This window comes from Pleurodeles waltl, chromosome 11 (assembly GCF_031143425.1).
Source record: "Pleurodeles waltl isolate 20211129_DDA chromosome 11, aPleWal1.hap1.20221129, whole genome shotgun sequence".
Classification (NCBI taxonomy): Eukaryota; Metazoa; Chordata; class Amphibia; order Caudata; family Salamandridae; genus Pleurodeles; species Pleurodeles waltl.
This window is the reverse complement of record NC_090450.1, coordinates 581,211,830-581,236,337: the sequence shown is the minus strand read 5'-3', so window position 1 is coordinate 581,236,337 and position 24,508 is coordinate 581,211,830. Positions and strand designations below refer to the sequence as shown.

The 24,508-nt window shown below is 44.0% G+C and overlaps 1 protein-coding gene across 2 annotated transcripts in view; it reads right to left on the bottom strand.

Moving 5' to 3' along the window:
* Positions 1–224: 224 nt before the first annotated feature.
* GINS4 (GINS complex subunit 4) overlaps positions 225–24,508 on the bottom strand; it is a 62,122-nt gene continuing 37,838 nt past the window's right edge. For both annotated transcript variants that reach the window (XM_069214073.1, XM_069214074.1), the window contains exons 6-8: positions 22,171–22,259; positions 20,751–20,841; positions 225–855 (exon numbers count right to left, since the gene is read on the bottom strand). In XM_069214073.1, the coding sequence (XP_069070174.1) occupies positions 759–855; positions 20,751–20,841; positions 22,171–22,259 (277 nt within the window). In that variant the 3' untranslated portion in view covers positions 225–758. The remainder of the gene's footprint in view (positions 856–20,750; positions 20,842–22,170; positions 22,260–24,508) is intronic.

Here is a 24,508-nt window from a genome sequence, read left to right as displayed (position 1 = left end):
ATCTAAAAGGCCATCGTTGTAGATATGGGTAAGTTCCCATGGTTTGCTTGCAGCCAATGGTGGCAGGAAGTGGGTTAATGGGTTTTCTTGCAGTATGCATAGTGGTGTAGTGTCTTATATCATTGTATGTTAGGCCCTACATTAATGTAAGGTTTACCAATAGACTGGTTAGGTCTATGCCTACCTTCTGAAAAAGTGTCAGGAAAAATATAGGAATGTTGATATAGGAAAAATATACTTTTATTTGAATATGTTGAATTATTATCGAGAGCAGGAGATTGGCAGGAGCATGGAGATGATCTGCTACCAGGATATGCACCTAAAAACGGTTTTAAATAACATTGTCACAGTATGTAGGATGCTTTCAACTGATAGGCAGAGCAGGCAGCTTTACCCCCAACAAATACCCACAGCAGGCAGTGTGCCCTCATCTAATGTGCGTAGAAGCCACTGTAACCCAGCATCCGCAGCAGGCAGTGCCCCCCCACCCCCAAAAAAAAAACAAACAAAGCCTGCTTTAGACAATGTGTGATCACAGCTTTCACTCCATATTAGGTCAGGGAAATACTCCATCTGATTCGATGTGGTGCTATCCAAAGATATCCCGGAGATGACTGATGGAAAGTTTCTTTGGGTACACATGCAGGGTCCCTTGAACTCAGCACAAGGAGAGACTCTCACAGCAGACAGTTTATTTCTGTGTTGGTAGAAGGAGGGCCTCTTAGAGTAGACCGGCACTTATTCGAGACCATAGTCTTTCAGATGAGCTGCACAGCCCCGGAGGCCACCAGTGGAGCAATGGTTCTGTAGCGGATCAAGTGCTGGGATCCCTCTTCCAGGTCAATAACATATTCTCTGAAAAGGGAAAACAAACTGAGATTTTACAAATTCCACAAGAGGCACTAACCTGGAGGTCAGACCTGAAAATCAATGGGGCAAAACAGAGGCTTAAGGACCCTGCCACTAAGACCTCCACGACTCACTAAATCTGGCCTATTCCCACCTACCATGGAAACCAATTCAGACCAGTCTGGACAACACTGAGTATTTGCTTATACAGAGCCAGGCCTCCTCAGGGATGTGAGGCTGTGTAATCGACAACCTACCCGGCCCACTTCCGTGTCAGTTTTTTAAATCTTTTTTACCCCCTCTTGCATCAAGCCCCTCATCTCCCACTTCATGCTGCTGCGAAACAGCTAGATGACAAAATTCAGGTTAGGTGGGGCAGGCATGGGGAAACATTTGCTAACAGGAGGCCAGTCACTGCTCTGAGTTAATGAACCAGGGACTAACTTGTGCACATTAAAGAGCCCTCAAGGAAGTTAACAGTCAGCAGGGAGCAGGGATGTGGAATTCCTATAGCCCAACGCCCAGGACATATTGTTTGGGGTCAGAGCAACAATTTTAACTGTTAATTTTGTCCTTGGGACAAGTAGGCCCAATCCACTACAGCACAAACCCTTTGGCTGGCAGTTTACAGGGAAGGGAACTGTCTGCAGTTGAGGTAATATGTGTGCCATGTTAATGCTGTTCGAACTTGTATTTATGGTTCATTAATGAAAAGTCTTTATTATTAGGGTGAGCACTCTAAACAAATGTTTTAAGGTTACATTGCAGCTTCAGGGGGTCCCCTCAGCACAGCACCTAGCCTGAGGGAGTCTGGAGGGGAGCCCCCTCCATGTTCTTCGCAGGGGGGACCCCTCAAGTTTTGTTACACCCCTGACTGCCACAGTAGATTCTAGTTCCTGGCACTGACCAAAACTACTTTGTGTGCCAATATGCTCCTTGTGGAAGAGCAGAATGCTTTCATTGGCAGAAAAGCCAGTCAATAGATAGAGAGAAATATAAGTTTAATAAAAACAAAATGCTTTGGCTAATACCAGACATAATTAGGGACACAAATCTTAAAGAATGTCACAAAAGTGCACCAATGGCATAAGTCTTTGAATTAGTAGCTTTCATGAATTTACAGAAGTAGACCAGGAAATCGTACTCCTAGAAAATATTTGTGAACTGTATCTTAGCACGAGCAAATATGTAATTGTAGATTTGCTCATGCGAAAATCTATTGAGCGGTTTACCTGTTCACTTTCCCTCCAACCACTTTTCCCCCCCCCCCAACACCTTGTCAGTAGTAAATTTCCAACCTTTATCAGTATGGGGAAAAGATTAGAGAAGAGCTGGAGACAATCCTTAATACATGCAAGTTAGTAGTTTTGCACAGACTCAAAGGCATTCCAGCCCTGGAACTATTGCTTAATGCTTCCTCCAGCCCTAGCATGTAGATCTGCAGACAGGTGGCAAAGTAAGGTAATTGCTATAGTAGGGCTTGAAATTGCTAGTATTCAAGCCCTACTATAGTATTAGCCCTGGCATAATCAGAGAGGCTTTTATCAGAGCTCTTACATAATAAGATTGCTGCCATAATTTGTTGCCGCATTACATGGCACCAAAGGGACAAGTAGATTTTTTTACATGACAAGTAGATTTAAGAAGCAACGAGTCCAATAAACAAGTAGATATTTGATTAAATTCCACACCCCTGGTAGGGAGGCTAACACGAATGATCATCCTAACTAGGGTTGGCACAATAATTCTGCTCCACCAGCGGAGTTCGCAGAGTTTTACCCACTCCACGCGTAGTTTCAAAATATTCCACAAAGTGATGCGGAGCAGAGTTTTTTTCTCACGCTCGCCAACTTTAAATTGGTAAAGGCGAGCGAGAGTAGTTGCTAAGATCAGAACAAGATTTCTGAACACTAGCGGTCGCGGAAGGCCGCAACCACTCATGTTGAGAAAGCTGCTGCTTGCTTTGAGGAAGTTGCCACTCAAGTACAAAATCTACTCGAGCGCCAAAAAAGTTAGCGCCCTCTGGCATGATCCAGTTTGTGCTGATTTTACAGTGCGGGAGAAACTCACGCACTGAAAATCAGTACGAACGGTGCGCCTTACCCAAACTCTGCCGCTCGCAGAACTCTGCGTAGTGCAGCAGAGTTTTTTCAGCACTTCACAGAGTTCAGCATAGCAGGACTCTGCGAACTCCGCCCAGGCCTAATCATAGCACCACGGAAGAAGAGAAGGCTGTGGTAAGGAAAGAACTCTCCATCCCCAGACAGCAGCATTCTTCCCCCCTTCAGAACCCCCATGTTTGCCATAAACAGAGTCGATGAGAGATACGGAGCCTAGTCCCAGTGTGAAGTGTCAGCTCTAAAGTTACTGTGTGTTCAGTGTGGGTATTTATTATGTACTGTGCTTTCTCTCTGCTTTCTGGAACTTACAGTTTTGTGCTCCCATAAATGTAGGGAAATGTACCAGAATGTAAGTTAAATAAGCATTGGCAAAGCTATTAGGTCTCGCCTTAGCAAACTAGTGCAATGGATTTTTTTAGACAATTTTTATTGATAGCACATGAAAAAAGAAAATAATTAAAATAAGAAAACATGCTACATTCTAAAAGAGGAAGCCATATGCTACTACATATAATTTTGGCTGAACAACATGGGATCCTCGCAGCAGGTGTACCTAGAACAGGAAAGAAACAAAAGATGAAGGGCGAAATTCTTGCAATAAGTCTAACCACTGGCAAATGCTTGGGGTAGCGTTTCAACCCACAGTTCTTTTGCCCACGTAACCTCAGATTAGACCCAGCCATACGGAAATCAGTCTTGATCCTCCTCCAAAAAGAACAGTCCAGGCCAAACTTCACAGCCAGGTCCTCTCTGAATGGGAAGATGAGCAACCAAAGACTGGTTTTACCCTAATTGGGGCTTTTCAGTTGAGTGTAGCTTGGTTCTAGTAGCACAGTGAGCAAGGGACCCACTTCTGAGCCAACTCATAGCCAATCAGAGTGTTACATCAAAGACAAAAACGATGATTGGAAGAATGCTTGCAGTAACCTAGTCTGTTATTTCAGGCTATAGTGTTTCTATGGAAGCAGGGGTCAAGACTGATTTCTATATGACTGGGTCCAAACTGAGGAGGTACGGTGGGCAAAAGAACAATTGGTTGGAACACTAACCTGAGCGATTGCCAGTGGTTAGACTTAACACAAGCATTCCTCCATCAACTGTGCTTCTGATACGACCCTGCTAACCTCCTCCATGCCACCCCCTTGACTCACCTACAAATATGCCTGCATTTAAACATAGATTGAAGTGGGCAGGGTATATGTGGACCGAGGTGAATATGCTTTTTAATTGTACAAAAACAGATCTCATGCTTTTTGTTAAAACTACCACCTCTGCTTATTAATGGGAACCTTGAGGTACCTCAGAGTGAAAGGGCTGGAGGTTTAAAGTGAAGCTGACGAAGGGACAGAGCTTGAAAGAAAAAACAGGGCTTCTCTCCTGCGTAACTGCTACCTGAAAGCAGGGCCCGCTTCAGGGCGGTGCGAATGTGCAACCACATGGTGTGCTGAGCTCGGAGGCGCTATGATTAGAAATAACTAATGTGTTTCAAAGCACCCTCTGCAGAGTTTCTTGTATGCCAGCATTTTTCCGGAAACAATAAAAATGTCAAGATAAAGATTAATGTTTCTGCTGTAGAGAGATTGGAGTTTTGTCCAGTGGTAGTTTTGACTAAAAACGTAGTGCACAGGGTTAATATGCCTGTTGCAAATAAAGTGTAACAAGCAGTTTACTGAACTATTTTTATGTGGATAACTCAGTGAGTTACCGCTTTTGTCCCACAGATTTCTTTGTTACTTGCAGTTCATAAGTTACATTGCTAATACAGCACAGTGACCTATGATCGGCCAAAGAGCTCCATGCAGAGTGCATGGTACAGATTAGAGTGTTATTTTTCTCCCCAGTCTTTCAATATCCTAATGTTGCTAAAATGGTTCTTTTGAGCAGAAAAACATTCTCTTTTTTTTTAGCCACCCTGATCCACTGTGGTGCATTATAAATCCTGGGGTTGGACTTCTCCAGACCAAACACTCTTAAAATATTCTACCTACTAGAATGGCTGGCATGTGATTCCTACACTTGGTAATCCTCATTGCCTTATGTAACATTTCCTATAGATTGATTTACACAATTATGATTTACTGTCTCTGTTTAATGTGCGTGGGATATAAAGTGCTTTGACACTCTATGCTTGTATGAGTAACGCTATAAAACAAATAAAATGCATGTGAGACAGAGGCTATGGAGAGATGAGAGGTATTGTTGGAGAGTAGTAGTGATGGAATCTGTGGAGATCATTGAGGTGGGGGCCAAAAAAGACTGCTGCACCATGTGCCACCAGCGCTAAGGCCGACCCTGCCAGAAATAAATGTATATGTGTGCAACTGGTTAATCACCACATACAGGGAGTGCAGAATTATTAGGCAAATGAGTATTTTGACCACATCATCCTCTTTATGCATGTTGTCTTACTCCAAGCTGTATAGGCTCGAAAGCCTACTGCCAATTAAGCATATTAGGTGATGTGCATCTCTGTAATGAGAAGGGGTGTGGTCTAATGACATCAACACCCTATATCAGGTGTGCATAATTATTAGGCAACTTCCTTTCCTTTGGCAAAATGGGTCAAAAGAAGGACTTGACAGGCTCAGAAAAGTCAAAAATAGTGAGATATCTTGCAGAGGGATGCAGCACTCTTAAAATTGCAAAGCTTCTGAAGCGTGATCATCGAACAATCAAGCGTTTCAATCAAAATAGTCAACAGGGTCGCAAGAAGCGTGTGGAAAAACCAAGGCGCAAAATAACTGCCCATGAACTGAGAAAAGTCAAGCGTGCAGCTGCCACGATGCCACTTGCCACGAGTTTGGCCATATTTCAGAGCTGCAACATCACTGGAGTGCCCAAAAGCACAAGGTGTGCAATACTCAGAGACATGGCCAAGGTAAGAAAGGCTGAAAGACGACCACCACTGAACAAGACACACAAGCTGAAACGTCAAGACTGGGCCAAGAAATATCTCAAGACTGATTTTTCTAAGGTTTTATGGACTGATGAAATGAGAGTGAGTCTTGATGGGCCAGATGGATGGGCCCGTGGCTGGATTGGTAAAGGGCAGCGAGCTCCAGTCCGACTCAGACGCCAGCAAGGTGGAGGTGGAGTACTGGTTTGGGCTGGTATCATCAAAGATGAGCTTGTGGGGCCTTTTCGGGTTGAGGATGGAGTCAAGCTCAACTCCGAGTCCTACTGCCAGTTCCTGGAAGACACCTTCTTCAAGCAGTGGTACAGGAAGAAGTCTGCATCCTTCAAGAAAAACATGATTTTCATGCAGGACAATGCTCCATCACACGCGTCCAAGTACTCCACATCATGGCTGGCAAGAAAGGGTATAAAAGAAGGAAATCTAATGACATGGCCATCTTGTTCACCTGATCTGAACCCCATTGAGAACCTGTGGTCCATCATCAAATGTGAGATTTACAAGGAGGGAAAACAGTCCACCTCTCTGAACAGTGTCTGGGAGGCTGTGGTTGCTGCTGCACGCAATGTTGATGGTGAACAGATCAAAACACTGACAGAATCCATGGATGGCAGGCTTTTGAGTGTCCTTGCAAAGAAAGGTGGCTATATTGGTCACTGATTTGTTTTTGTTTTGTTTTTGAATGTCAGAAATGTATATTTGTGAATGTTGAGATGTTATATTGGTTTCACTGGTAATAATTAATAATTGAAATGGGTATATATTTTTTTTTGTTAAGTTGCCTAATAATTATGCACAGTCATAGTCACCTGCACACACAGATATCCCCCTAACATAGCTAAAACTAAAAACAAACTAAAAACTACTTCCAAAAATATTCAGCTTTGATATTAATGAGTTTTTTGGGTTCATTGAGAACATGGTTGTTGTTCAATAATAAAATTAATCCTCAAAAATACAACTTGCCTAATAATTCTGCACTCCCTGTATAAGGGTACTTGGAAGAGAGTATAGGCTTTAATTTATGGACTTACTTACAGTTTCATGATGACAAAGATGTATTCTTTTTGAGAGATAATATAAGGGTGTTGAGTTCCAGAAAGCGTAATTTTAATAGCCTTTTAATATGTTTGCACTAGGCACAGTCTAATTACATATTAGCACTTGCTTTATTCTAAACTCAGTCATTTTGTGGCAGCCTATCTTATGCTGTGTGTAATATAATGTTCAAGCAATGACATACATACTCACAGTTCTTTTGTTATAAGCGGAGACTTCATAGAACTATAATTACACAACTCACTATCCCACACTGCACCAACCAGAATTTAATTATGTTACTCTCTGGTCTCACAGACAGACTTCTGCAGTGATCACAATAACTAAATGATGTGTCAACATAAAACAGAGCATTCCCAAAAATTAGTTTAATTTGCATTTGTTTTTCATTTAAGGCATGCATACTATTTTATATACAGATGGCTGATTGTGAAGAAACAACAAAATATTGTAAAATATTTTGTTCCTTTTTGCCATGTCTTTGACCCAGCCACCATAGTGTTCAGGATCACGGTTACCATGCCTTTTAGGTCAAGCCTAGATAACGCTTGCTCTCTTGCTTAGCGACCTGTTGTAGGTGGTTTGTGAAGTTCAGCTCCACCCAGTCGTTGTGATATGTGTATGCCAGTGTCCTTTATAAATCCTTGCTTGCTACATTGTAATCTTACTCTTTGTCCCACCACCTTCTTTATGTCTCCTCCCAGGAGATTGGACCAACTACTATCTAAATACACTGCTCACCATTTTAAGATGTTCAGGACTACTTTGACCTTTCAGTTGGAGCACCGGAGAGGAGTGCTTATCTTTCCGTGCTCTGCTGTAAACAGTGTTGTACACCTTATCTGGTCACATTTGCTCTACATTCCAAGACTTTCCTCCCTTCTCCATGCCGTCTTATTAATTTGTTTACGCCACAGGTTTAATTATTGTTCTACTTCGGAGGCTATGCCTCTTTTAAAGATGCACACGCTTTTATTTTCACCATTGCATGTTTCCTGCTCATTGCAGCCTGCTCGCCCTTGCCGTCTCTCCCCACCCCTTCACCCCACCGAGATCACTGCTTGTATTATAGGCGATTTTCCCAAATCACAGGATATTGAACTGACACCGAGACTCAAACTTCGGAGTCTGCAGCTCTGACCGCATGCCCTTCGCAGCATGTTTGATGCTGTTCGAGTCCCAATGCTGTATGCTAAGATCTTGGTTATTTGTTGTTTAGTGTGGCCTCAAAGGTCCTGCTCTTACATCAGGGGACTGAAACCTGGTTCCAATATCAGCAACGGAAAATCACTCCGTGGACATTATCCTCATTGGCGCATGTGCAGTGTTCACCACCAGCGATACGCATTCTCTATGTATATTTGCACCACCACAACATAAGTGAATACTTCTTTATTTTGCTTCCTTTGTAATGGTTTGTTTACGTGCCACTTCTGTGTTGCCAGTTCCATCTATTAAACTGTTTCCATTATTTCCCTGCCTGGAGACTTGCTCCAGCGGGTACTGTTAAGACTGCAACCATCACTACTATGTGTATTGACTTGTGATGAAGTCACGCACTGAAGGGAGTTGAGCTAACTGCACTTCAAGAGTGTTAGTGGCTGCTCGGATCTTTACATAGCCTGAATAGCACTGATCTCGCGGAGTACAGCCAACAGCTCCTCTCGTTTCCACACCAGAACAGAAACTGGGCATATTTCTTCCGCAGCCATCTCTCTTTAAGAGAAGAGTATTTGGACAAGATAAGATAGTATCTTATTTTGTGCAGCCAGAACTCTAAATTCGCACCCCTCTCACAGCACCATAGGAATGGTGCCTAGGTGTCTGGTATAACGACAGCTATGTGTGTTGTTACTATAGCAATCCTGTCTTTTTGTGACTTTTTAAATATACTGTACCTTAGATTTAACACTTATGCCCTTGACAGTTAACTATCTGCTCTGGTTTTCAGTGTTTTGGAGACACCCTTTGGAGTGCATGACTGAAAATGGTGTTCCTTGTTATAATACTTGATCTTTTTGGTCTTTCCCCACGAGATCGGACCAACTACTATCTAAATACACTGCTCACCATTTTAAGATGTGTTCAGGGACTACTTTGATCTTTCATCTGGAGCACTGGAGAGGAGTGCTTGTCTTTCTGAGCTCTGCTTGAAACAGGGCTGTAAATCTTATCTGGTCGCATTTGTTGTGCATTCCAAGACTTTCCTCCCTCCTCCATGCTGTCTTACATTTGTTTATTTATGGTTTGCCCCAAAGCGAGGAGAGAGCTGCCCTAAATACAGAGTGCACCACTAAGGTAAGAACTTCAGAAATACGGCTTCATGTACAACGATTGAGACTAATCAAGTTGCAAAGGCATGGCGACAGCACAGGACAAGCGCATTCGCCCCCCCCTGCCAGCCCTCATAACATCCACATGCCGCACATAGCTTATCTCCCTCATCGGGGCCATGAATCTTCTCAGGATGCTTGTTTTTTTTCACTCTCAGGTAGTAGCTCAAACAGTTATGGTTATCGTTAACCTCAAACACACGCTTCACTGCCGAATAACATTCCACTCCATCGACTGAGACCCAGAGCGCTCCCCAACCACCACAACCTATTCAGAATCCTTGCCTTCTATTAAGCGAATGTGACTAAACTATAATTATATAGCGCCTAGTTCCAAGGCTCTCTTTTACCAGGACCATCTTTCCAAGTCATGACGCATACAAACAACCAGTGAAGGGATTGGGCTGCAGGTGAACCATCACTATTTTGCCAGTAACTGTAAAGCTGTTGAGACATTCTACCAGTGCCTGTTCTACATCAATTTTCAGCCCACCACTCTCTAATTGCTGCAGGTTTTGTGACAGCGCTTAACCTGCATCATTGATCCTAATTTATAAGAGCCACAAATTGGTCCCTGTTACTTGTACTCTCTCTTCAATCCTGAGGACCTTGTGCTGTCGAACTTTGCACGCAGTGAAGAATAAAAAATATCCTGTCTGTTTATTACAGCTCGTATCGCCATACATCTCAATACAATTTTTATCAACTAGTGCCCAGTGATTTTATTCTGCAGCTAACTGATTGATGCCCATTGTCGCAGTATAATGCAAGGAGGCAAAAGGCACCACACCAAATAGGCAGGCGTTCTACACATAAAGCAACGTTAACTTGTGGTCTAAAGTAGGACATGCATAATACGTAGGGCTGCCACCTCACTTCATATTGGAGGACCATGTTTCTAGTACTGTGCTTTTCTGTTACTTATCTGCTGTATTTTGCCACTAGAATCAAATCAATATTGCAGCTCCCATAATGCATCAGTTTGTAAAAGGAAAGTCTTCCCTTCAAAACATCGTGTTGTAGTACCATAGAGCGAGGTGCCAAAATGCATATCTAATGAGGGGGTTGCGTTAGGGATTTCAACGCTAGTGCTTATAAGGTGGGTGCAGACATGAAAGGAGACTGGGAGTGGGGGCCTTGAAACCTGATATTATTTAAACCAGGAGAAAGATCTTTATTATAAGGGGTACAATATAAGTTTATTTGTTACGGGCGTTTTCAGTGGTGGCTTAACCCAACAATCCCTCTGCTCCCCAGTCTTTGCTGGTGGCCCCTTCGGCGTAAGACATTTTCAGCAAGCATTGAAGAGCAGTGCATTAAGACTTTAAATTTAGAGTGCCACAGATAAACAATGCACTTTTCCCTTTTACTTGAAGACATTGCTTAGCTTGTTTCAGTAGTCACATGCACGGGTAGCTGTCTGCAGAAAAGCAATTCGTTATTGGGCAGTGAGCTGTTTCTATAAACTTGTTTCCTTCCCTTGTCATTATTGTTAATGGTTTTGTGCTCCCCCACCTTAGTAAGAGGCCCAGTGCACTAACTGCAGTTTTTGATTTCTTCACTATGATAAAATTACATTTGCCTGGAACACACTGCTCAATAGGATTCAGTCCAGTGCAATTTATTCCCCCTTGCAAGGGCGAGATTACAAGGCAATAAAGGCACTGATGGAATTTTGGAGCACTCTACCTGCTGCATCTTGGTACTGTATTTATACAACAGAGTTTCCCCTGAACTAAGATCAAATTATTTGTGCAGCCACTTAAATGATTTGAAGGAATGTTCTTTTCAGGATGGCCATTAGGATGGTGAAAAAAGGAACACTCTTATTGAAATCAACATGTTGGCCTTTTAGCTCCACCCTTCTAGCTACCCCCCCCCCCCCTAGCATTTACTTTGTGTGGTAGATCTGTTTTTTATTATTTTGCTTGATTTTATGTATGAACATGAGCAAATCTTTTATTATTTTGTAATTAGTTACTGACTAGTTAATTTTACATTTTTACATGCATTATTAACCTATGTTTGGAATTTTTTGTGGTGGTTTGTTACCAATGGCAATTAATAATAAATCTAAATCAGGTGTGATATGCGCCCATTCCTTAATGAGAAGCAAGGTGTAACACTTATACACAGACCTATGGTTCAAAAAATGGAGTGCAGGCAAGACTGAAGAGGTAAAAGCTATAGTGGATACTCTGCAGGGGATTGACAGAGAACCGCTGTTTCATAATGCTGCCCCCTTATGGCAGCATGGGTAAAGCATCTGCTCACTCTCAGCACCAACCCCACAGTACACACAAAGTGTTGAATCCTTAATAGTTTTTATTTTTTTTAATAGCTGGTACATGTGAGGGAAGCTTGCTTTGTACCTTCTCTGTGAGGGAAGTTTGCATTGTACGTTCGATGAGAGGAAAGCTTCCCTTGTACCTTCAGTGTGAGGGAAGCTTCCCTTGTACCTTCTCTGTGAGGGAAGCTTGCAGTGTACCTTCTCTGTGAGGGAAGCTTGCAGTGTACCTTCTCTGTGAGGGAAGCTGGCAGTGTACCTTCTCTGCGAGGGAAGCTTGCAGTGTACCTTCTCTGCGAGGGAAGCTTGCAGTGTACCTTCTCTGCGAGGGAAGCTTGCAGTGTACCTTCTCTGCGAGGGAAGCTTGCAGTGTACCTTCTCTGCGAGGGAAGCTTGCAGTGTACCTTCTCTGCGAGGGAAGCTTGCAGTGTACCTTCTCTGCGAGGGAAGCTTGCAGTATACCTTCCCTGTGAGGGAAGCTTGCAGTATACCTTCCCTGTGAGGGAAGCCTGCATTGTATATTCTGTTTGAGGGTTACTTGCATTGTACCTTCTCTGGACGCTTGTACAGCAGCTGTAGTGTATCTGCTGTGTGTGAGGGTGTAGGAAAGTACCATCTTGCCTGGCATGTTACCCCCATTTTTCACTGTATATATGTTGTTTTAGTTGTATGTGTCACTGGGACCCTGGTAACCCAGGGCCCCAGTGCTCATAAGTGTGCCTGTATGTGTTACCTGTGTAGTGACTAACTGTCTCACTGAGGCTCTGCTAATCAGAACCTCAGTGGTTATGCTCTCTCATTTCTTTCCAAATTGTCACTGACAGGCTAGTGACCATTTTTACCAATTTACATTGGCTTACTGGAACACCCTTATAATCCCCTAGTATATGGTACTGAGGTACCCAGGGTATTGGGGTTCCAGGAGATCCCTATGGGCTGCAGCATTTCTTTTGCCACCCATAGGGAGCTCTGACAATTCTTACACAGGCCTGCCACTGCAGCCTGAGTGAAATAACGTCCACGTTATTTCACAGCCATTTTACACTGCACTTAAGTAACTTATAAGTCACCTATATGTCTAACCTTTACCTGGTAAAGGTTAGGTGCAAAGTTACTTAGTGTGAGGGCACCCTGGCACTAACCAAGGTGCCCCCACATTGTTCAGAGCCAATTCACTGAACTTTGTGAGTGCGGGGACACCATTACACGCGTGCACTACATATAGGTCACTACCTATATGTAGCTTCACCATGGTAACTCCGAATATGGCCATGTAACATGTCTATGATCATGGAATTGCCCCCTCTATGCCATCCTGGCATTGTTGGTACAATTCCATGATCCCAGTGGTCTGTAGCACAGACCCTGGTACTGCCAGACTGCCCTTCCTGGGGTTTCTCTGCAGCTGCTGCTGCTGCCAACCCCTCAGACAGGCATCTGCCCTCCTGGGGTCCAGCCAGGCCTGGCCCAGGATGGCAGAACAAAGAACTTCCTCTGAGAGAGGGTGTGACACCCTCTCCCTTTGGAAAATGGTGTGAAGGCAGGGGAGGAGTAGCCTCCCCCAGCCTCTGGAAATGCTTTGTTGGGCACAGAGGTGCCCAATTCTGCATAAGCCAGTCTACACCGGTTCAGGGACCCCTTAGCCCCTGCTCTGGCGCGAAACTGGACAAAGGAAAGGGGAGTGACCACTCCCCTGACCTGCACCTCCCCTGGGAGGTGTCCAGAGCTCCTCCAGTGTGCTCCAGACCTCTGCCATCTTGGAAACAGAGGTGCTGCTGGCACACTGGACTGCTCTGAGTGGCCAGTGCCACCAGGTGACGTCAGAGACTCCTTGTGATAGGCTCCTTCAGGTGTTAGTAGCCTTTCCTCTCTCCTAGGTAGCCAAACCCTCTTTTCTGGCTATTTAGGGTCTCTGTCTCTGGGGAAACTTCAGATAACGAATGCATGAGCTCAGCCGAGTTCCTCTGCATCTCCCTCTTCGCCTTCTGATAAGGAATCGACCGCTGACCGCGCTGGAAGCCTGCAAACCTGCAACATAGTAGCAAAGACGACTACTGCAACTCTGTAACGCTGATCCTGCCGCCTTCTCGACTGTTTTCCTGCTTGTGCATGCTGTGGGGGTAGTCTGCCTCCTCTCTGCACCAGAAGCTCCGAAGAGATCTCCCGTGGGTCGACGGAATCTTCCCCCTGCAACCGCAGGCACCAAAAAGCTGCATTACCGGTCCCTTGGGTCTCCTCTCAGCACGACGAGCGAGGTCCCTCGAATCCAGCGACACCGTCCAAGTGACCCCCACAGTCCAGTGACTCTTCAGCCCAAGTTTGGTGGAGGTAAGTCCTTGCCTCACCTAGCTGGGCTGCATTGCTGGGAACCGCGACTTTGCAAGCTTCTCCGGCCCCTGTGCACTTCCGGCGGAAATCCTGTGTGCACAGCCAAGCCTGGGTCCACGGCACTCTAACCTGCATTGCACGACTTTCTAAGTTGGTCTCCGGCGACGTGGGACTCCTTTGTGCAACTTCGGCGAGCACCGTTTCACGCATCCTCGTAGTGCCTGTTTCTGGCACTTCTCCGGGTGCTACCTGCTTCAGTGAGGGCTCTTTGTCTTGCTCGACGTCCCCTCTCTCTGCAGGTCCAATTTGCGACCTTCTGGTCCCTCCTGGGCCCCAGCAGCGTCCAAAAACGCCAAACGCACGATTTGCGTGTAGCAAGGCTTGTTGGCGTCCATCCGGCGGGAAAACACTTCTGCACGACTCTCCAAGGCGTGGGGGATCCATCCTCCAAAGGGGAAGTCTCTAGCCCTTGTCGTTCCTGCAGTATTCACAGTTCTTCAGCCTAGTAAGAGCTTCTTTGCACCAACCGCTGGCATTTCTTGGGCATCTGCCCATCTCCGAGCTGCTTGTGACTTTTGGACTTGGTCCCCTTGTTCCACAGGTACCTTCAGACAGGAATCCATCGTTGTTGCATTGCTGATTTGTGTTTTCCTTGCATTCTCCCTCTAACACGACTATTTTGTCCTTAGGGGAACTTTAGTGCACTTTGCACTCACTTTTCAGGGTCTTGGGGAGGGTTATTTTTCTAACTCTCACTATTTTCCAATAGTCCCAGCGACCCTCTACAAGGTCACATAGGTTTGGGGTCCATTCGTGGTTCGCATTCCACTTCTGGAGTATATGGTTTGTGTTGCCCCTATCCCTATGTTTCCCCATTGCATCCTATTGTAACTATACATTGTTTGCACTGTTTTCTAAGACTATACTGCATATTTTTGCTATTGTGTATATATATCTTGTGTATATTTCCTATCCTCTCACTGAGGGTACACTCTAAGATACTTTGGCATATTGTCATAAAAATAAAGTACCTTTATTTTTAGTATAACTGTGTAGTGTGTTTTCTTATGATATTGTGCATATGACACTAAGTGGTACTGTAGTAGCTTCACACGTCTCCTAGTTCAGCCTAAGCTGCTCTGCTAAGCTACCATTATCTATCAGCCTAAGCTGCTAGACACCCTATACACTAATAAGGGATAACTGGGCCTGGTGCAAGGTGCAAGTACCCCTTGGTACTCACTACAAGCCAGTCCAGCCTCCTACAGAGGGAAGCATGCACTGCTGCTGCCTGTGCTGCATCTGCTGTGTGTGAGGGAAGCTTGCACTGCTGCTGTGCTGTATCTGCGAGGTGTGAGGGAAGCTTGCATTGTACTTCCTCTGTGAGGGAGCATGCACTGCTGCCTGTGCTGTATGTTCTGTGTGAGGGAAGCATGCACTGCTGCTACCTGTACAGTATTTGCTGTGAGTGAGGGAAGCTTGCATGTTACCTTCTTTGTGAGGGAAGCTTGCATTGTGCCTTCTGTGTGAGGAAAGCTTGCATTGTGCCTTCTGTGTGAGGAAAGCTTGCATTGTTCCTTCTGTGTGAGGAAAGCTTGCATTGTGCCTTCTGTGTGAGGAAAGCTTGCATTGTGCCTTCTGTGTGAGGAAAGCTTGCATTGTGCCTTCTGTGTGAGGAAAGCTTGCATTGTGCCTTCTGTGTGAGGGAAGCTTGCATTGTACCTTCTGTGTGAGGGAAGCTTGCATTGTACCTTCTGTGTGAGGGAAGCTTGCATTGTACCTTCTGTGTGAGGAAAGCTTACATTGTACCTTCTGTGTGAGGAAAGCTTACATTGTACCTTTTGTGTGAGGAAAGCTTACATTGTACCTTTTGTGAGAGGAAAACTTGCACTGTCCCTTCAATGTAAGGGAAGCTTGCACTGTACCTTCCGTGTGAGGGACGCTTGCACTGTACCTTCCGTGTGGGGGACGCTTGCACTGTACCTTCCGTGTGGGGGACGCTTGCACTGTACCTTCCGTGTGAGGGACGCTTGCACTGTACCTTCCGTGTGAGGGACGCTTGCACTGTACCTTCCGTGTGAGGGACGCTTGCACTGTACCTTCCGTGTGAGGGAAGCTTGCACTGTACCTTCCGTGTGAGGGAAGCTTGCACTGTACCTTCCGTGTGAGGGAAGCTTGCGTTGTACCATCTGTGTGAGGGAAGCTTGAATTGTACCTTCCCTGTGACGAAAGCTTGCACTGTACCTTCCCTGTGACGAAAGCTTGCACTGTACCTTCCCTGTGAGGGGAGCTTGCACTGTACCTTTCCTGTGAGGGAAGCTTGCACTGTACCTTCCCTGTGAGGGAAGCTTGCACTGTACCTTCCCTGTGAGGGAAGCTTGCACTGTACCTTTGCAGTATACCTTCCCTGTGAGGGAAGCTTGCAGTATACCTTCTCTGTGAGGGCTGCCTGCATTGTATATTCTGTTTGAGGGATACTTGCATTGTACCTTCTCTGTGAGGGACGCTTGTACTGCAGCTGTAGTGTATCTGCTGTGTGTGAGGGAAGCATGCACTGCTGCTGCCTGTGCTGCATCTGCTGTGTGTGAGGGAAGCTTGCATTTTACCTTCCGTGTGAGGGAAACTTGCATTGTACCTTCTGTGTCAGGGAAGTTTGCATTGTACATTCCATTTGAGGGAAGCTTGCATTGTATCTTCCGTGAGGGAAGATTACACTGCACCTTCTCTGTAAGGGAAGCTTGCATTGTACCTTCTCTGTGAGGGAAGCTTGCATTGTACCTTCTCTGTGAGGGAAGCTTGCATTGTACATTCCCTGTAAGGGAAGCTTGTACCTTCCCTGTGATGGAAGCCTGCACCAGTTCCTAAATAAACTACCTATCCCTCTCAATCTTTTTTTCTATCAAGTCTATGCAGCTCTCACCCATATATTTTCACCATGCCACATAATTCCACTACACAAATACACTCTGTACCACATAATTCCACAATGCACAATTCCACAAATAACAATTAAAATGCAAACCACAAATTCCCACTCCACACCACACACATCTCCTAGACTCCAGGCCAAAACACCTTAATAAAAGACATTGTCATTTACAAGGCCGATAGCTCTAACTCTAGCAAATGTGAGACCTGTTGCATTGCAAATGTTTGTTATGCAATGCAATCACCGGATGTAAATGAAGAGAGCCTGGAAACGCAGCAAATGTCACGGTTCCAGGCCATTCTATTTACAAGTTCTTACTGAGACATTTGTATGCCCCTGGGAATTCAGTCAGACCCCAGGCGCCATGCCCCACAGTGTGAAGAACTCTGCTTTAGCCACACACAAAGGCAAATATAAACATCACAGGCAGTCATAATTAAAATAACTACCTTTTTAACAAAGAAGATTTAAGAAGCCAAGATTCAGAGTAAAATATCTGGAAATAAAAGAGCTTAGATTATAAAAGGTGGATGTGTCCTCTGGTTATACTAGATGTGGCCTTGTAGTCAAGGGGCACACAAACCTCAGCATCAACTTCCAGGTATGAGTTGTAGTACAGAAATCCCTCTAACCTAATAGAAATCCTTATTGCAACTGTCCTTGTGAAAACCCCATCTTTGCTGTCGATGTTCTATCTCCAACACACTATATGCATGCTTACAAAAGTTCATAACAAAACAGGATAACAAACCTTAACGTTTACAAAATGTCAACCATCTCACCTCACCTCAGGTGACTACACTAGCACAGTTTACGAGCTACTTTCTCCATTAAGATCCTGCTCGTACCCTGGCACTCTGCACAAGCCCCACTCCTACTGCTGTCCAAAACAAAGTGCAAAAGAAGAGGAAAGAGAAACACTTTTCAACCCACTTTCTTTCTCTTGAATGGCATATTCAGGAACATCCTCAACTCATCCAGCATTCTTAAATTCAGTGTGAAATGTAGAAAAGAAGAACCACTTCTAAGCTAGGTCTCCCAGCTGATTGGTATTACTAGTTTTGAAGTCACACTGGGGTAGAGCCATCCAGTCCCCAGTCCATGTGCTCTGGACCCCTAAAACACAGTTTAATTGGCTAATCTCCAATTTCCATATTTAACATTTAAGTAAGACCACAGCATATGCAGGGAAATACACCAAAGGCATGGAAAGGTAAATGTCAACTGTTAACTGCAGCATGTTGCCCCATCCACCAAGCTAGAAAGAAAATCATGGCATCAGGCCTACATGTGTAGCCTGACTGCTGCAGTTCTTAAACCTGCAAGCGCACCTGTCAAATTATCCCTTTTTAACAGGACGAATCCCACTTTGAAACGGTCACTCCTAATTAGGCTCTGTAGCCCACATGCATGATGCCTACTATTTAAAAGTCAGTGGAATATGTAGTCATTTTATATCTTATATAACTGATATTGGCATGTTCCTACAGTAACTAGCCGCCAAAAGCTATATGCACTGTAAAGATCCTATAAAAAAAAAAACTAGAGTGCAACTAAAAAACTATGTTTACTAACTCTGGTTTGAAAGAGTTCTAGATGTTAAATCAACCACTGTTTCTAATATTTGTTAAAAATCCAATTCAATGGTGAAGTTTGAATTTTGATACATATATAGGAAAAGTAACTTTCAAAAAGTTAGATTTTGGCCAAGGTGAAAGGAAGGTCACATAGCAGAATTACAGCTGCATCTTAAAGAAAAAAAACATTATCTGGCTTTTCTTTCTTCTGGTGCGTTTTTCTTAAATAGACCAGTGTTCAGTGAAAGGAGACATTTATTGAAACATGTACTGTACTGCAACATTTATATAGTGCTTACTATCGCTATGTGGGGAGCTGAAGTTGCTTGCCTAAATAGGCTGCATGCTGTACCATTTAGGGTGTGTGATTGGAAGGGTGTTGCCTATGTTTTTGTCCTATATGGGAATTGTTTCCATGTTGTGCGTTAGAACCACAAAGGTAAGGTTATGTTGGGTGACGGATGAAGAGGCCTGAGAGATAGGTGTGCAGTTTATGGTTTTCAGTAAGCTGGTAGCTTTTAAAAGCTTGCAGATCCCTTGGTGGCATTTCTTATGATCATAGCCCATTTAGATGAAGTGGATTGTCTATTCGGAGATATTTTGTTTAAAGTTTATGGTTCTGAACAGGCATAGGTTGGAAGGAGAATGAGGCGATCACAGTATGTAGCTAATTGGGAACTGCAGTGGTGGATTAAATTAGGTGCCTCAGTTGGCCAGCAATATTGGGAAGATCTCTTCAGCTACCTCATGCCTGTTCAGTTGGTGATGGGTGATCTATTGCTGTAGACAGGTACAATACATGGCGAGGGACATAACCCATCTTATGAGAGTGTATGGGTCAGGCAATAAAAGGGAAAAATAAAGCAGTCTATATGAACTACACTGGTCTACCTGACTTCTGAGTGATGTTGTATTCGTATTAGCATAGGCCAGGATGGTTATATAAGATTTTGCATTACTATATAATACTCAGGCTAGACACAGGTCATCCCTTCATGACTTACCTGAACATAGAACGTTGCGAGAAGTTTGGGTGGATCAATCTCTGTGGACTGGATTGTAGCCTGCACATTGTACTTGAAGCAGTGTTTATTAAACAGGGTTTTAACCCAGAGTTGTGGATAATAAGTTGTCTTTGAAATAGTACTCTTCTGAAGTGGATATGCTCCTGTGTGATTCAAATCTTGGCTGATAGCGAGTTCCAGTGCTTGGCAGTTTGTGCTGAGAAACAATGCCTCCCTCTGTTTTATTGTATTTGCGTTGTATGATAATCTGTGGTGCAAGCCTGGAGCACAGTGCCCCATTTTGTTTGTACAGTTTGAATTTAACTTGAAAACTTTAGTGGTTCTTTCCATGGGAGAATCTGTGTACAATGCTTGTAGGACTGGAGTCATGCATTGTCTTGGGTGAAGATGGAGGAGTTGTCTTGTGACATCATTTTGGATTAGTTGTATTTTGTATAGGATGAAACTGAGTGTGCTAAGGTATAGGCTGTTGGCATAGTCAAGGATGGAGAACAGGAGCGAGAGTACAGCTTGCATCTTTTGCTGGTATCTAGGGTATGGGAAAATGCAGTCTATTTTCATTGTGAATGGGCAAAGCTCTCTCTTCTTAGGTTCATTGATTCTGAGCATTCATATTACCACAAAAAGGCCCTCATTAAGAGTTTGGCGGGCAGCAGAGGCCGCCCGCCAAACTAATTTGCACGGTAGACCGCCACCGGCCCAGCAGGGAACAGGGCCTTAATATTGAAACTGGCACATAATTGAGTTGACAGCAATGTGGCAGTGGGTCGGGTGCCACAGCACCCATCTCACTTTTCACTGCCAATAATTCAGGCAGTGAAAAGCACGACAGGGCTCTCCGTGGGGCCACCTGCACTGCCCATGCCAAGCGCATGGGCAGTGCAGAGGTTCCCATGGGGCCCCCGGCATCACCTTTCCTTCAGCCTTTGCATGGCAGGGCTACAGTCATGCAAAGGCTTTCAGAACGGGGACTCGTAATCCCCAGGGCAGTGCTGCAAGCAGTGCTGTCCTGGTGGAGTGAGACCACCGGCCCCACCAGACTGTCGGCATCCTAGCGGTGCCTGCAGTTGGATCGTGGCCAATCTGCCAAGGTCATAATAGGGCGGTTGGACCGCCCCTTATGGTGGCAGTCCGAGCATCACCATAATGAGGCCTTTGTGGTTTATAAGGTCTTTTCCCCTTACCTTAACATCTGCGGTCTCTGGCCCTCTTTTGGCTTTATTTCTGAGGTTCAGTGCTCACCCACTGTGTTTTGGAGGGTATGTTCCCATTCCCCTCACTGCTCTCTTGGTGGATATTTGTGTCTTGAATATGGGGATTCCCACTCACCTCTGATCATCAGTTTCTGGCTCCACTAATATGTTCTTCTGCTCTTGCTTCACCCTCAGGAAAACAAAGGAATCCAGGTTTGGTTTGGGGACTGAAAGAAAAGTGTAATGGTTACTGGAGCATCATGCATAGTCCTCAAAATATATAAGGGTAGAAGTACCCCAGAGCCAACTCGTCCCAAACACTGCAATAACAACAAGTCCAGGCCAACAGTTTTCAAAAAGAGATTTCTCCTGTTCACAATATAAGTGGACCGCCATTCAAAAATGTTTTGTTTCTTGAGAACTGGAAAGATTGGTACTTCCATCTCAGAGACAAAGTCCTAATATGAGATTCTTCTGGAGGGAACCTCTTATGAGGTAACTGCCATGATCTTGGGAATTTGCTTTTTTAAATTTAAACTTTAGCACTTGCATCATGTCAAAAGCCGCATAGTCCTTACGCCCGAGCTAATAAGGTTATGTGGCATGTTAGATCTTTGTAGGCGTTTCAGCTTTTTTTTTTAACCTAACATTTTAAATTGCATAATTTTAATGCCCTGATTCCATCACCTACCCAGGGAAGCCTTGTAATTCGTCAACAACCTATCCCAGAGTCTTGGTGATGGAGGAAATCATGTTTTTTGTGACAGATGTTCCAGTCTTCATTGCGGAAGTAGCTTGTTTTTTGGATACCTATTCCTCCATCCCTGGAACCTCACTCGGGCAATGAGTAACTGTAGACTCCCATGCCCCTCCAGGAATCCTAGCCCTTTTGTAAAGATCGATGCTCACATTTTCAGCAGTTCAATCCCTGCAACCATTAGCTTAATCTATTCTACCACAGTGCACATAGACTGTGCTACAGCAAACACCAAACTCCTTTCACACCAACCCAGAATGCCCAGCCACCACAGTTCCAGCCGTGAAACTTGTGCCATCTGAATGAATCTTTGGCGTCATCCCCATTTGTTCTACACACAGGGCATCAAGCACCTTTGCACAACCAAAGAGGTCTTAGCTGCTTGGTTTATTTAACTGGAGCCACAGTCTTAGCTCACTTAGTTCCACGCTAGGGCTTCCAGCGCCATATGTCAGTTCTAGGGTCTTCTGTACTAGAAGAGTCCCTTCTGTTCTTGTATGTGACCTGTGTTTAACTCATTGGCCTTTGTATGTGACCTACTTTGAACATACCACGCCAGAAGGTGCTTAGCCATGTCGATAAATTATATGGTCATTATTCCAGATCCTGTAACTCTTTAGAACACCTAATCGCAATGGACATTCTTCAAACCCTGCTAAAACTCCTAGCTTCCACCATGTCATCAAGTCCTGAGTTTCACAAACCCTAGTATAGTTAGTTTGTGCTAGTAAAACCTCCAGTTATCATAAGAACCTCCCATTACTGTAATACCCAACTTTGAGAATCATGCTCGTCTCACCGGATTTGAGGAGCTCCACTGTCTGCAGGTTGGGTGGCATGTGCTTCAGTGCCACATTCTTCAGGTGGTTCTCTGTGTTTGCCATGTACCTACAAGGATGAGAACATGGGGTTACCCCAAGAAGGCAAGCCAGAAAGATGCATTAAGACAAACTCCGTGTTTAGTGGTAAGTCAAGAAGTACAGGTGAACAGACAATATGAGAACTGACAGAGAAACCAACTTTAACTTTTTCATGGTGTAAATAGATTTTCAAATTATGCTTCTGGACTGCCAGAAAACCTCTTTCTCACAAAACTTACTGCTATGGATTTTGTGTGGGAAGTTACAGGTAAAGGCCACAAAATGCCATGTCTGAGTAAAGGATGGGATGAGACAGGACAATAACGATGCAGTCTTTGCTCCGGATGGCAAAAGGTTATGCAAGTTATATAAACGCCGTGCTTCTTCTATAGACACACACTGCAGGCAAGATTACTGTCAAATCCAAACAGCTACAGAGAAAAATGCACTATATATATATATATATATATATATATATATATATATATAAATAAATACTTAGGCTTCACTGTACAGCTAGCAACTTATACCCAACATCACATATCATTGTTCCAGTCTCACCCACAAACTGTCATACTCCTAAATCATATGTTAGACAGAACCCTCTCACCTTCATATGTACAACATAGTTCCGAATCCATATGATTGGCAAATTGTGGCCAGATCATTGGCACTGTCATGTACTATTCGGTCCTAGAAACACCCAGCAAAACTAAAACTTACACCACCCCAACAACATATCATCACATTTCACAATTAAGCCAAGTGATGGACAATAGAACTCAAATTGAGAGGGGGAAAAATGGGAAATCCTTTTGACCTATCAACCCATTCACAAAACATCTTCCAAGATTGAACTAAACGCACTTTCTCACTAACTGACACATGTTGTAACTTAACACTGAACAAACTTTGTAGACACGAATAACCAATCAAAACAAATAAACAATAACAGTGGTTTCTTGAGTTTGGTGGTGTTCCAGACCAGCATGAAAAGATGCCCAGGGAAAGCTAAAACAATTCTGGTTGGCTCTATACAAATTGAAATTATGAACGGAATGCATATATTCATATTCAACATTTTGATCAAAACAAGACCTCAGTGTCAGAAGACCCCTTTTAGTAAGATTACATTCAGGTGTCTCACATACATTCTAGGGCTGTGTGAACATTAAACTAAATTTTGAGCGGGTACGTCCCCTATTAAAAAAAATAAAACGGATCAACAATTCCTAGCAAGCAATAGGCAATAATTGGCCCAAATAATATTCTCAACATCAAACTGAAAGTCCAATAAGCACAGAGCCTCAAGTCATTTCTCTCCCAGAGGAGGATTCCAAAGCTGGGCAAGGGCTGTTGAGGAAGTTCACCGTCCTTCCACAAGTCTTTGATTTTCAATTCTGTAAGGGATACTATTCCACTAGTAAGTAAATCTATTCATATTAAGTGTCTAGGCAATGTTATGTTTTTGAATTTATGAAGCACTCTAATAGCTATATGGTGACCTGACAGTGAGGAGGTAAGACCTGTTGAAGAAGCCAGACTGTAAAGAGGCAATTGATGGTAAAGCCAAGTTCTAACCCTTCTGGAAAACCAAAGAATATTGCATCTTGTGAACAGAAACTTGCTGGGGAAGCATTCCACAGCCTAGGAGCTGTAACAAAAATAATCTGCCTCCAAAGCATACATGCTTGAACCTAGAGACCACCAAAGAGAAATAACATGGCCATTAGGTTTTGAGAGGGCAGCCAGAAGACTGCTAAATTGAGAATTACAATTCTTTGGGCAGAATCTATCATGTAAGGGTTTATTAGGAACAATAAGGCAGTGTCACCAACTCTTAGCTGATTGCTAGTGCTTCTACATGGCATGTGTGAACAAAAAGTGAGTTTGCCATTTGCTTATTTCTGCTATGCTTTGGAGGGGAATAGGAACATTCAAGGGCAGTTACACTTTACTTACTACTAGTGCCAGAGTCTACCATTGTGGATACTCAAAACAACTAAGGCGCAATGGGTCCCCTGCTCAGTTATCATCTACAAACTACCTTGAATACATCTTTGATGTAACCATACTCTTCAGGGGAGATGCTATCCCAGCAATCAAACCAATATTACTGTTGGAGGAAAAACAAAAACCTGAGTCTTGGCGATACGGCCAACTATAGGCGTGTCCCAAATCTTGCTTATCCTGCTAATATATCTTCATTGTCCACCTGCACATGCACGATAAATGGTATCACGTTCTCTTTAGCTGCCATTTTCTTTTAACCCAGAT